The sequence below is a fragment of the Schistocerca cancellata genome, chromosome 9 (assembly GCF_023864275.1).
Source record: "Schistocerca cancellata isolate TAMUIC-IGC-003103 chromosome 9, iqSchCanc2.1, whole genome shotgun sequence".
Lineage (NCBI taxonomy): Eukaryota > Metazoa > Arthropoda > Insecta > Orthoptera > Acrididae > Schistocerca > Schistocerca cancellata.
Genome location: NC_064634.1, coordinates 514520171 through 514535403, shown reverse-complemented (window position 1 = coordinate 514535403; position 15233 = coordinate 514520171). Strand labels below are relative to the sequence as shown.

Here is a 15233-nt window from a genome sequence, read left to right as displayed (position 1 = left end):
TTCGTCAAATCGTTTCATGTGAATTTTGGGATAGAACCCCCGGGCAGGCAGTGTCTGACATTTTTTCCATTTTTGTCCATTGTTACCACTTTTGTTGTTGTTTTTCATCGTTATTTTCATATCGGACTTACACAATTAAAAATTTTATTACTGAATTTTCTCATGTTGAGAAATGAGAAGGGGCTATCATTATGTGTTGGAATCTCATGTCAAGTTGTCATGTTAGTGAATAAAATGTAGTACGTTCTACTTGCCAGAAATAAAACATTTAAGTCAAAAGGCACCTCATATACGTGGCCTTGTCGGTATATGTATCACTTACAGATGATTGTTAAGCCTTAGAAATCACTTTATACAGTAAAATGTACATTAGCACATCTTTTCATGTTGGCTTACATGTTCCACTTCATTGGTGATCAAATACAATGAATGTTTTATTTCTGACAAACTTGTGCTACATTTTACCCATTAGTATGACGACTTTGAATGAGGTTCCAACTCATAACGGACAGTTTTGTAACAAATACATTTTGGAGACCAGAAGATGGCAGCAAATTCTGTCAAAACCAGTTGTCAAAAATAAAGAAGTATTTATGTGATCTTGGCTACAGAACGTTTTTTTACAAGTTTTGTTATTATTATGATATTTTGAATTATTTCAGTAATTGTGTCATTGAAACAGGAATACAAAAGAATAAATAATAATAATAATAATAATAATAATAATAATAATAATAATAATAACAAGGAATAACTTATCTGAAACCTAAAGATCAAGCAGACACAGCAAACCCAGCAAAATATCGCCCCATAACATGCCTACCAACAATCTATAAAATATTAACTTCAGTCATTACACAGAAATTAATGACACATACAACACAGAACAAAATTATAAATGAAGAACAAAAAGGCTGCTGCAAAGGAGCACGAGGATGTAAAGAGCAACTGATAATAGATACAGAGGTGACATATCAAGCTAAAACTAAACAAAGGTCGCTGCACTACGCATACATTGATTACCAAAAAGCTTTTGATAGTGTACCCCACTCTTGTTTACTACAGATATGGGAAATATGCAGAGTAGATCCTAAATTAATACAGTTCCTAAACATAGTAATGAAAATTTGGAAAACCACACTTAATATCCAAACAAATTCAAATATCACATCACAACCCATACAGATTAAGCGTGGAATATACCAAGGAGACTCATTAAGTCCTTTCTGGTTCTGCCTTGCTCTGAACCCACTATCCAACATGCTAAATAATACAAATTATGGATACAAATATAATAGAGGGAAACATTCCACGTGGGAAAAAATATATCTAAAAACAAAGATGATGTGACTTACCAAACGAAAGTGCTGGCATGTCGATAGACACACAAACATACACACAAAATTCTAGCTTTCGCAAGCAACGGTTGCCTCGTCAGGAAAGAGGGAAGGAGAGGGAATGACGAAAGGATTTGGGTTTTAAGGGAGAGGGTAAGGAGTCATTCCAATCCCGGGAGTGGAAAGACTTACCTTAGGGGGAAAAAAGGACGGGTATACACTCGCACACACACACATACCCATCCACACATATACAGACACGAGCAGACATATGCAGAGGCAAAGAGTTTGGGCAGAGATGTCAGTCGAGGTGGAAAGGCAGAGGCAAAGATGTTGTTGAATGACAGGTGAGGTATGAGTGGCGGCAACTTGAAATTAGCGGAGATTGAGGACTGGTGGATAACGGGAAGAGAGGATATATTGAAGAGCAAGTTCCCATCTCCGGAGTTCAGATAGGTTGGTGTTAGTGGGAAGTATCCAGATAACCCGGATGGTGTAACACTGTGCCAAGATGTGCTGGCCGTGCACCAAGGCATGTTTAGCCACAGGGTGATCCTCATTACCAACAAACACTGTCTGCCTGTGTCCATTCATGCGAATGGACAGTTAGTTGCTGGTCATTCCCACATAGAATGCGTCACAGTGTAGGCAGGTCGGTTGGTAGATCACGTGGGTACTTTCACACGTGGCTCTGCCTTTGATTGTGTACACCTTCCGAGTTACAGGACTGGAGTAGTTGGTGGTGGGAGGGTGCATGGGACAGGTTTTACACTGGGGGCGGTTACAAGGGTAGGAGCCAGAGGGTAGGGAAGGTGGTTTGGGGATTTCATAGGGATGAACTAAGAGGTTACGAAGGTTAGGTGGACGGCGGAAAGACACTCTTGGTGGAGTGGGGAGGATTTCATGAAGGATGGATCTCATTTCAGGGCAGGATTTGAGGAAGTCGTATCCCTGCTGGAGAGCCATATTCAGAGTCTGATCCAGTCCCGGAAAGTATCCTGTCACAAGTGGGGAACTTTTGTGGTTCTTCTGTGGGAGGTTCTGGGTTTGAGAGGATGAGGAAGTGGCTCTGGTTATTTGCTTCTGTACCAGGTCGGGAGGGTAGTTGCGGGATGCGAAAGCTGTTGTCAGGTTGTTGGTGTAATGGTTCAGGGGTTCCGGACTGAAGCAGATTCGTTTGCCACGAAGACCTAAGCTGTAGGGAAGGGACCGTTTGATGTGGAATGGGTGGCAGCTGTCATAACGGAGGTACTGTTGCTTGTTGGTGGGCTTGATGTGGACGGACGTGTGAAGCTGGCCATTGGACAGGTGGAGGTCAACATCAAGGAAAGTGGCATGGGATTTGGAGTAGGACCAGGTGAATCTGATGGAACCAAAGGAGTTGAGGTTGGAGAGGAAATTCTGGAGTTCTTCTTCACTGTGAGTCCAGATCATGAAGATGTCATCAATAAATCTGTACCAAACTTTGGGTTGGCAGGCCTGGGTAACCAAGAAGGCTTCCTCTAAGCGACTCATGAATAGGTTGGCGTACAAGGGGGCCATCCTGGTACCCATGGCTGTTCCCTTTAATTGTTGGTATGTCTGGTCTTCAAAAGTGAAGAAGTTGTGGGTCAGGATGAAGCTGGCTAAGGTAATGAGGAAAGAGGTTTTAGGTAGGGTGGCAGGTGATCGGTGTGAAAGGAAATGCTCCATCACAGCGAGGCCCTGGACATGCAGGATATTTGTGTATAAGGAAGTGGCATCAATGGTTACAAGGATGGTTTCCGGGGGTAACAGACTGGGTAAGGATTCCAGGCTTTCGAAAAGTGGTTGGGGTCTTTCATGAAGGATGGGAGACTGCATGTAATGGGTTGAAGGTGTTGATCTACGTAGGCAGAGATACGTTCTGTGGGGGCTTGGTAACCGGCTACAATGGGGCGGCCGGGATGATTGGGTTTGTGAATTTTAGGAAGAAGGTACAAGGTAGGGGTGCGGGGTGTCGGTGGGGTCAGGAGGTTGATGGAGTAAGGTGAAAGGTTTTGTAGGGGGCCTAAGGTTCTGAGGATTCCTTGAACATCAGGAATGGGATTACCTTGGCAAACTTTGTATGTGGTGTTGTCTGAAAGCTGCCGCAGTCCCTCAGCAACATACTCCCGACGATCAAGTACCACGGTCGTGGAACCCTTGTCCGCAGGAAGAATGACGATAGACCGGTCAGCCTTCAGATCCTCAGAACTTTAGGCCCCCTACAAAACCTTTCACCTTACTCCATCAACCTCCTGACCCCACCGACACCCCGCACCCCTACCTTGTACCTTCTTCCTAAAATTCACAAACCCAATCATCCCGGCCGCCCTATTGTAGCTGGTTACCAAGCCCCCACAGAACGTATCTCTGCCTACGTAGATCAACACCTTCAACCCATTACATGCAGTCTCCCATCCTTCATGAAAGACCCCAACCACTTTCTCGAACGCCTGGAATCCTTACCCAGTCTGTTACCCCCGGAAACCATCCTTGTAACCATTGATGCCACTTCCTTATACACAAATATCCCACACGTCCAGGGCCTCCCTGCGATGGAGCATTTCCTTTCACGCCGATCACCTGCCACCCTACCTAAAACCTCTTTCCTCATTACCTTAGCCAGCTTCATCCTGACCCACAACTTCTTCACTTTTGAAGACCAGACATACCAACAATTAAAGGGAACAGCCATGGGTACCAGGATGGCCCCCTTGTACGCCAACCTATTCATGGGTCGCTTAGAGGAAGCCTTCTTGGTTACCCAGGCCTGCCAACCCAAAGTTTGGTACAGATTTATTGATGACATCTTCATGATCTGGACTCACAGTGAAGAAGAACTCCAGAATTTCCTCTCCAACCTCAACTCCTTTGGTTCCATCAGATTCACCTGGTCCTACTCCAAATCCCATGCCACTTTCCTTGATGTTGACCTCCACCTGTCCAATGGCCAGCTTCACACGTCCGTCCACATCAAGCCCACCAACAAGCAACAGTACCTCCATTATGACAGCTGCCACCCATTTCACATCAAACGGTCCCTTCCCTACAGCTTAGGTCTTCGTGGCAAACGAATCTGCTTCAGTCCGGAACCCCTGAACCATTACACCAACAACCTGACAACAGCTTTCGCATCCCGCAACTACCCTCCCGACCTGGTACAGAAGCAAATAACCAGAGCCACTTCCTCATCCTCTCAAACCCAGAACCTCCCACAGAAGAACCACAAAAGTTCCCCACTTGTGACAGGATACTTTCCGGGACTGGATAAGACTCTGAATGTGGCTCTCCAGCAGGGATACGACTTCCTCAAATCCTGCCCTGAAATGAGATCCATCCTTCATGAAATCCTCCCCACTCCACCAAGAGTGTCTTTCCGCCGTCCACCTAACCTTCGTAACCTCTTAGTTCATCCCTATGAAATCCCCAAACCACCTTCCCTACCCTCTGGCTCCTACCCTTGTAACCGCCCCCAGTGTAAAACCTGTCCCATGCACCCTCCCACCACCAACTACTCCAGTCCTGTAACTCGGAAGGTGTACACAATCAAAGGCAGAGCCACGTGTGAAAGCACCCACGTGATCTACCAACTGACCTGCCTACACTGTGATGCATTCTATGTGGGAATGACCAGCAACAAACTGTCCATTCGCATGAATGGACACAGGCAGACAGTGTTTGTTGGTAATGAGGATCACCCTGTGGCTAAACATGCCTTGGTGCACGGCCAGCACATCTTGGCACAGTGTTACACCGTCTGGGTTATCTGGATACTTCCCACTAACACCAACCTATCCGAACTCCGGAGATGGGAACTTTCTCTTCAATATATCCTCTCTTCCCGTTATCCACCAGGCCTCAATCTCCGCTAATTTCAAGTTGCCGCCACTCATACCTCACCTGTCATTCAACAACATCTTTGCCTCTGCACTTCCACCTCGACTGACATCTCTGCCCAAACTCTTTGCCTCTGTATATGTCTGCTTGTGTCTGTATATGTGTGGATGGATATGTGTGTGTGTGCGCGAGTGTATACCCGTCCTTTTTTCCCCCTAAGGTAAGTCTTTCACTCCCGGGATTGGAATGACTCCTTACCCTCTCCCTTAAAACCCAAATCCTTTTGTCATTCCCTCTCCTTCCCTCTTTCCTGACGAGGCAACCGTTGGTTGCGAAAGCTAGAATTTTTTGTGTATGTTTGTATTTGTTTGTGTGTCTATCGACATGCCAGCACTTTCGTTTGGTAAGTTACATCATCTTTGTTTTTAGATATAAATTATGGATACAATATTACTGGAACATGTTGTTGTTGTTGTCTTCAGTCCTGAGACTGGTTTGATGCAGCTCTCCATGCTACTCTATCCTGTGCAAGCTTCTTCATCTCCCAGTACCTACTGCAACCGACATCCTTCTGAATCTGCGTAGTGTATTCATCTCTTGGTCTCCCCCTACGATTTTTACCCTCATCGCTGCCCTCCAATACTAAATTGGTGATCCCTTAATGTCTCAGAACATGTCTTACCAGCCGATCCCTTCTTCTGGTCAAGTTGTGCCACAAACTTCTCTTCTCCCCAATCCTATTCAATACTTCCTCATTAGTTATGTGATCTACCCATCTAATCTTCAGCATCTTCTGTAGCACCACATTTCGAAAGCTTCTATTCTCTTCTTGTCCAAACTATTTACCGTCCATGTTTCACTTCCATACATGGCTACACTCCATACAAATACTTTCAGAAACGACTTCCTGACACTTAAATCTATACTCGATGTTAATAAATTTCTCTTCTTCAGAAACGCTTTCCTTGCCATTGCCAGTCTACATTTTATATCCTCTCTACTTCGACCATCATCAGTTATTTTGCTCCCCAAATAGCAAAACTCCTTTACTACTTTAAGTGTCTCATTTCCTAATCTAATACCCTCAACATCACCCGACTTTATTCGACTACATTCCATTATCCTCATTTTGCTTTTGTTGATGTTCATCTTATATCCTCCCTTCAAGACACCATCCATTCCGTTCAACTGCTCTTCCAAGTCCTTTGCTGTCTCTGACAGAATTACAATGTCATCGGCGAACCTCAAAGTTTTTATTTCTTCTCCATGGATTTTAATACCTACTCCGAATTTTTCTTTTGTATCCTTTACAGCTTGCTCAATATAAAGATTGAATAACATCGGGGAGAGGCTACAACCCTGTCTCACTCCCTTCCCAACCACTGCTTCCCTTTCATGTCCCTCGACTCTTATAACTGCCATCTGGTTTCTGTACAAATTGTAAATAGCCTTTCGCTCCCTGTATTTTACCCCTGCCACCTTTAGAATTTGAAAGAGAGTATTCCAGTCAACATTGTCAAAAGCTTTCTCTAAGTCCACAAATGCTAGAAACGTAGGTTTGCCTTTCCTTAATCTTTCTTCGAAGATAAGTCGTAAGGTCAGTGTTGCCTCACGTGTTCCAGTATTTCTACGGAATCCAAACTGATCTTCCCCGAGGTCGGCTTCTACTAGTTTCTCCATTCGTCTGTAAAGAATACATGTTAGTATTTTGCAGCTGTGGCTTATTAAACTGATTGTTCGGTAATTTTCACATCTGTCAACACCTGCTTTCTTTGGGATTGGGATTATTATCTTCTTCTTGAAGTCTGAGGGTATTTCGCCTGTTTCATACATTTTGCTCTCCAGATGGTAGAGTTTTGTCAGGACTGGCTCTCCCAAGGCCGTCAGTAGTTCCAGTGGAATGTTGTCTACTCCGGGGGCCTTGTTTCGGCTCAGGTCTTTCAGTGCTGTGTCAAACTTTTCATGCAGTATCGTATCTCCCATTTCATCTTCATCTACATCCTCTACCATTTCGATAATATTGTCCTCAAGTACATCGCCCTTGTATAGACCGTCTATATACTCCTTCCACCTTTCTGCTTTCCCTTCTTTGCTTAGAACTGGGTTTCCATCTGAGCTCTTGATGTTCATACAAGTGGTTCTCTTATCTCGAAAGGTCTCTTTAATTTTCCTGTAGGCAGTATCTATCTTACCCCTAGTGAGATAAGCCTCTACATCCTTACATTTGTCCTCTAGCCATCCCTGCTTAGCCATTTTGCACTTCCTCTCGATCTCATTTTTGAGACGTTTGTATTCCTTTTCTCCTGCTTCATTTACTGCATTTTTATATTTTCTCCTTTCATCAATTAAATTCAATATTTCTTCTGTTACCCAAGGATTTCTACTAGCCCTCGTCTTTTTACCTACTTGATCCTCTGCTGCCTTCACTACTTCATCCCTCAAAGCTACCCATTCTTCTTCTACTGTATTTCTTTCCCCCAATCCTGTCAATTGTTCTCTTATGCTCTCCCTGAAACTCTGTACAACCTCTGGTTCTTTCAGTTTATCCAGGTCCCATCTCCTTAAATTCCCACCTTTTTGCAGTTTCTTCAGTTTTAATCTACAGGTCATAACCAATAGATTGTGGTCAGAGTCCACATCTGCCCCTGGAAATGTCTTACAATTTAAAACCTGGTTCCTAAATCTCTGTCTTACCATTATATAATCTATCTGATACCTTTTAGTATCTCCAGGGTTCTTCCATGTATACAACCTTCTATCATGATTCTTAAACCAAGTGTTAGCTATGATTAAGTTGTGCTCTGTGCAAAATTCTACCAGGCGGCTTCCTCTTTCATTTCTTAGCCCCAATCCATATTCACCTACTACGTTTCCTTCTTTCCCTTTTCCTACACTCGAATTCCAGTCACCCATGACTATTAAATTTTCGTCTCCCTTCACTATCTGAATAATTTCTTTTTTTTCATCATACATTTCTTCAATTTCTTCGTCATCTGCAGAGCTAGTTGCCATATAAACTTGTACTATTGTAGTAGGTGTGGGGTTCGTATCTATCTTGGCCACAATAATACGTTCACTATGCTGTTTGTAGTAGCTTACCCCCATTCCTATTTTCCTATTCATTAGTAAACCTACTCCTGCATTACCCCTATTTGACTTTATGTTTATAACCCTGTAGTCACCTGACCAGAAGTCTTGTTCCTCCTGCCACCAAACTTCACTAATTCCCACTATATCTAACTTTAGCCTATCCATTTCCCTTTTTAAATTTTCTAACCTACCTGCCCGATTAAGGGATCTGACATTCCACGCTCCGATCCGTAGAACGCCAGTTTTCTTTCTCCTGATAACGACATCCCCTTGAGTAGTCCCCGCCCAGAGATCCGAATGGGGGACTATTTTACCTCCGGAATATTTTACCCAAGAGGACGCCATCATCATTTAATCATACAGTAAAGCTGCATGCCCTCGGGAAAAATTACGGCCGTAGTTTCCCCTTGCTTTCAGCCATTCGCAGTACCAGCACAGCAAGGCCGTTTTGGTTATTGTTACAAGGCCAGATCAGTCAATCATCCAGACTGTTGCCCTTGCAACTACTGAAAAGGCTGCTGCCCCTCTTCAGGAACCACATGTTTGTCTGGCCTCTCAACAGATACCCCTCCGTTGTGGTTGTACCTACGGTACGGCTATCTGTATCGCTGAGGCACGCAAGCCTCCCCACCAACGGCAAGGTCCATGGTTCATGGGGGGGGACCTGGAACATACCCACACAACATAACACATTTGCTATACATGGATGATCTTAAACTACTGGCAGAAACAAATCAACAACTCAACCAATTACTAAAGATAACAGAAGTATTCAGCAATGATATAAATATGGCTTTTGGAACAGACAAATGTAATAAAAATAGCATAGTCAAGGGAAGACACACTAAACAAGAAGATTACATATTGGATAACCACAGTGACTGCATAGAAGCGATGAAAAAAACAGATGCCTATAAATATCTAGGATACAGACAAAAAATAGGAATAGATAATACAAATATTAAGGAAGAACTAAAAGAAAAATATAGACAAAGACTAACAAAAATACTGAAAACAGAATTGACAGCAAGAAACAAGACAAAAGCTGTAAATACTTATGCTATACCAATATTGACCTACTCATTTGGAGTAGTGAAATGGAGTAACACAGACCTAGAAGCACTCAATACACTTACATGATCACATTTCCACAAATATAGAATACATCACATACATTCAGCAGCAGAAAGATTCACATTAAGCAGAGAGGAAGGAGGGAGGGGATTTATCGACATAAGAAACCTACATTATGGACAGGTTGACAATTTAAGAAAATTCTTTATAGAATGAGCAGAAACTAGCAAAATACACAAAGCAATCACTCATATAAATACATCAGCTACACCATTGCAATTTCATAACCATTTCTGCAACCCTTTAGATCACATAACATCAACAGATACGAAGAAAGTAAATTGGAAAAAGAAAACACTACACGGCAAGCACCCTTATCATATAACACAGCCACACATCAATCAAGACGCATCCAACACATGGCTAAGAAAAGGCAATATATACAGTGAGACGGAAGGATTCATGATTGCATTAAGGATCAAACAATCAACACCAGATATTACAGCAAGCATATTATTAAAGATCCTAATACCACAACAGATAAATGCAGACTTTGCAAACAACAAATAGAAACAGTAGATCACATCACAAGCGGATGTACAATACTAGCAAATACAATATACCCCAGAAGATATGACAATGTAGCAAAAATAATACATCAACAACTTGCCATACAACATAAACTAATTAAACAACATGTTCCTACATACAAGTATGCACCACAAAATGTACTGGAGAATGATGAATACAAATTATACTGGAACAGATCCATTATAACAGATAAAATACCACCACATAACAAACCTGACATTATATTCACCAATAAAAAGAAGAAATTAACACAACTAATCGAAATATACATACCCAGTACAACAAATATACAGAAGAAAACAGGAGAAAAAATTGAAAAATACATCCAACTGGGTGAGGAAGTCAAGGACATGTGGCATCAGTATAAAGTTGACATTATACCAATTATACTATCAACTACAGGAGTCATACTACACAATATCCACCAGTACATCAACGCAATACAGCTACATCCAAACATATATATATACAACTACAGAAATCTGTTATTATTGATACATGTTCAATTACCCAAAAGTTCCTAAATGCTATGTAACATATACCGTACAGTTAAAAGGAAGTCACGCTTGATCAAGGTCTGCGTCACTTTCCATTTTTACCAGACATAACGTCTGAGAAAAGAAACAATAATAATAATAATAATAATAATAATAATAATAATAATAATAATAATAATAATAGGAAGAGTAATAATAATAATAATAATAACAATAACATTAGCAAATTGAACCCTGTTCCACATTTCTCAGGGACTGAAGTACCTGCACTGTCTCCGGAACCTGCAGAAGCTGGACCTGTCGCTCTCACAACTTTTGAAGTCTCTGGGAACACTCTCGCAGTGTGTCCAGCTGCGAAAGCTGAGCCTGGAGAGCTGCGCACGTGTCCATTCGAGAGAAATAGCGGATGCAGTGCCGCACATCCACGAGCTGCGAGTACTCGACCTCAGCCAGTGTGGGGCGTCACTGCTCCGTCTGCGGGAGCTGCCACAGCAGCTGCCCTTCCTCCGTACACTTGTCCTTTATGGTGCTGACATAAATGTAGAACAGCTACAAGCTATGAGGCACTGCGCACCACACATTAATGTTGTGATATAAAAATCTGAATTTGGCAGTCCAATCGTATACTGAGTGAAAAATGGGGACCTGTTGTGTAAAATTTAATCCTTGTGATGCAGATTATGTTTCTTACAAGGTGTAAGATACTAGTCACAGAAAGCGTGTAAAAGCTGTTATGTAATACTCATATTCAGTATTAATGTGCTTAAAGTATCTGCAAATCGTGTCCACCTTAGAAAGGGCATATTCGAGCTAAAGCAAATTGTAAGGTCTTACCGCAGTAGCATAGAAGACCACCAACTTCTACCACATGTTAGCCTTTTTAAATAATTTCTCTAGATTTTTTCGATTGCCAGAAGCCACAATATATTAATCATACAATAACAGTTGTTAAACAATTGAGAGTTGATAATGTATTGTACCTGATGCTTTATATTCACAGCGATTGTGATTTAAAAGTAACTGTCATGTAATTTTATATATTTCTTTCCTTTTATTTATTATATATACAAGTCTCATCCATTTTGTTCCTTCCCTTTAAATTAATGCTCTTTGTAAAATTACTGACAGGAACAAAGTGAAGGATTTCCCATGAGTTTGTTGACCAAACTGCCTTCACTCTCACATAAAGGAAAAGTGCAGAAAATCTTAATTCACAAATTTGACTTCATGTAAATGTATACCTCAAAGGATGCCTATGGTATCTTATTCATTCACACACACAAAAAAAAAAAAAAAAAAAAAAAAAAAAAAAAATCATTGTGAAAGTGGTATTGACAAATACACCTCTTAAATGTATTATTTGATAGGTTCTGCACATTTACATTTCATTTCTTTATGCAAAGAATACCTCCAAATGATATTTTCAGTTTCAGAAAGTAATTGTTATTGTTTAAGGTAACTATGCAAGGTGAAAAGCCACCAGTAAAATGGGGAAGCCGAACAGGTTTATTTCCAGCACATTGCAAATGTTCAGGTACCACACCACAAGTCTCACATTATACCAAATACTTACAAGCATTGGTAAATCAGTACAATAGCCACAGAGGTGCATGTTTGAGATGCAACTAGCATTCTTGCAAATATTGACACAAACACATTACCCTTTATAGAAACTTATTTCGTAATTTGCACCAGAGCGTGAATTTTTTTCCTTTGCGTGTATCACATTGCTTCAAGAAGTACCAGAATGAAAATGTAATATGTAAATAAAATGAAACTTCTGAAGTAATTGAAAGCTAGTAAGTTTTGCCCCAGATTTTTGAAATAATAGCTGAGTTAACATTGCCAATTTTTACAACACATTGACATTTTCTCTGTCAGCCTTTGACAGGTCTTTTGAGACCAGTTCTCAGTTGCTTACTGTCTAGTTTTCTACCAACATTCTAATGTTGTCTTCAGCCCTAGATATCTCAGTATTCTATAAGGAACAGTCAAGTGTAAACGAGACAGATAGAAAAAAGTAAATAAACTGTTTATTATTTCAAAAGTAATCATCATAGCTGTTAATACATTTATCACACTTTGAGACAGAATAATCAGTACATTAATTGTAAAATATTTGCAGTTGCCTACGGAACCATAATTGTCCCCAGGTATGCACCTCTTCATCAGAAGCAAATTGACGGCTGTGTATGTCTTGCTCCAGGCTCTAAAAATATGGAAATCACAAGGGGAGAGTTTGGGACTGTATGGAAGATGTGTAAGGGCTTCCCAGTGATTTGAAATAGCCTTGGTAACATGTGGTTCCATATTTCTGAAGCCCTGAAGAAAGACACCCATGGCTGTCGATTTGCTTTGAATAATGAGGTGCACACCTGGGTACCATCATGGTTTTGTAGGTAACTGCAAACATTCGTCCATGAACACATTGACTACCTTGTCTCACAGTGTGATAAATGTATTAACATTTATGGAACTTACATTTGAAATAATAACCAGTTTATTTACTTTTTTCAGCTTTCTCACTTTCATTTTACTGCTCCATGTCATATCTTAACATGTAGCATATTTTGAGACATTGAAATGAATAAATTGAAATGTTGACCACAAAAGATATAACTGTCTGATACAAACATTCAGCAAAGCAAAAAGATTTTAAAAAGTTTGAATTTTTTTTTCTTTTTCATTTCCTTCAGAACAGAAAAGTAACTAACTAACAAGATTCCATTCTCTTTATGTGTCTGTCGATCACTCAACACTTTTACTATGCGGTGAATTGTCTCCTTTACTCCTAAATTATTTACTCTCTTAAAACTACAAAACTAGGTGGTTAAGGGGTTAAAGTATGAGGGTGCTAAGCTTGTTCACCTTATAAGGCAAGTCAGTTACACTGTTAACTTGTAATAGTGTTACATTAGCAGTTACCGTTGTTACTCACTCAAACTGTCTATGTTTAACATTATACACACACCAAAAAAAAGTTTTGTGTCACCTCGGTTCCGAGAGTTCCAGAACCTGTACAGAAATTTGGAATAGGGATCAACATAAACATCATTTCCACCCATTTTATTGCTCATGAAAACCACATATTGCATCTTGTACCACCATACAGTGAGACCCTCAGAGGTGGTGTCCAGATTGCTGTTCACACTGGTACCTCTAATACCCAGTATTATGTCCTCTCGCATTGCTGCATGCCTGTATTCATTGTGGCAGACTATCCACAAGTTCATCAAGGCACTGGTGGTCCAGATTGTCCCACACCTCAACAGCGATTCGGGCTAGATCCCTCAGAGTAATTGGTGGGTCATGTTGTCCATAAACAGCTCTTTTCAATCTATGCCAGGCATGTTCTGGAGAATGTGCTGGCCACTCTAGTCAAGCGATATTGTTATCCTGAAGGAAGTCATTCACAAGATGTCTGCGATGGTCGCACGAATTGTCATCCATGAAGACGAATGCCTCGCCAATATGCTGCCAATATGGTTGCACTATCGGTTGGAGGACGGCATTCACATATTTTACAGCTGTTACGGTGCCTTCCGTGACCACCAGCAGCGTACGACGGCCCCACATAATGCACCCCAAAGTAGCAGGGAACCTCCACCTTGCTGCACTCGCTGTACAGTGTGTCTAAGGCGTTCAGCCTGACCGGGTTGCCTCCAAACACGTCTATGACAATTGTCTGGTTGAAGGCATATGCAACACTCGTAGGTGAAGAGAATGTGATGCCAATCCTGAACGGTCCATTCAGCATGTTATTGGGCCCATCTTTGCCGCGCTACACGGTGTTGTGGTTGCAAAGATGGACTTCGCCATGGACGTCGGGAGTGAAGTTGCGCATCATGCAGCCTATTGCACACAGTTTGAGTCGTAACGTGACGTCCTGTGGCTGCACGAAAAGCGTTATTCAACATGGTGGCATTGCTGTCGGGGTTACTCTGAACCATAATTGGTGGGTATTGGTCATCCCCTGCAGTAGTAGCCCCTGGGTAGCCTGAGCGAGGCATGTCGTCTACAGTTCCTCTCTCTGTATCTCCTCCATGTCCGAACAACATCGCTTTGGTTCACTCCGAGACGACTGGACACTTCTACATCTACGTCTACATGATTACTCTGCAATTTACATTTAAGTGCTTGGCAGAGGGCTCATCCAACCACAATCATACCATCTCTCTACCATTCCACTCCCAAACAGCGCACGGGAAAAATGAACACCTAAACCTTTCTGTTCGAGCTCTGATTTATCTTAAATTATTTTGATGATCATTCCTACCTATGTAGGTTGGGCTCAACAAAATATTTTCGCATTCGGAAGAGAAAGTTGGTGACTAAAATTTCGTAAATAGATCTCACTGCGCCGAAAAACGTCTTTGCTTTAATGACTTCCATCCCAACTCGCGTATCATATCTGCCACACTCTCTCCCCTATTATGTGATAATAGAAAACGAGCTGCCCTTTTTTGCACCCTTTCGATGTCCTCCGTCAATCCCACCTGGTAAGGATCCCACACCACGCAGCAATATTCCAACAGAGGATGAACGAGTGTAGTGTAAACTGTCTCTTTAGTGGACTTGTTGCATCTTCTAAGTGTCCTGCCAATGAAACGCAACCTTTGGCTCGCCTCCCCCACAATATTATCTATGTGGTCTTTCCAACTGAAGTTGTTCGTAATTTTAACACCCAGGTACTTGATTTGACAGCCTTGAGAATTGTACTATTTATCGAGTAATCGAATTCCAACGGATTTCTTTTGGAACTCATGTGGATCACCTCACATTTTTCATTATTTAGCATCAACTG

The 15233-nt window shown here is 41.5% G+C and overlaps 1 protein-coding gene across 1 annotated transcript in view; it reads left to right on the top strand.

Annotated features, from left to right (window-relative positions):
• The window catches only part of LOC126100920 (F-box/LRR-repeat protein 7-like), a 59080-nt gene extending 46192 nt beyond the window's left edge, over positions 1-12888 (top strand). Inside the window, exon 4 of the mRNA XM_049911587.1 lies at positions 10682-12888. Coding sequence (XP_049767544.1) covers positions 10682-11026 — 345 coding nt within the window. The 3' untranslated portion in view covers positions 11027-12888. The remainder of the gene's footprint in view (positions 1-10681) is intronic.
• Positions 12889-15233: the final 2345 nt, after the last annotated feature.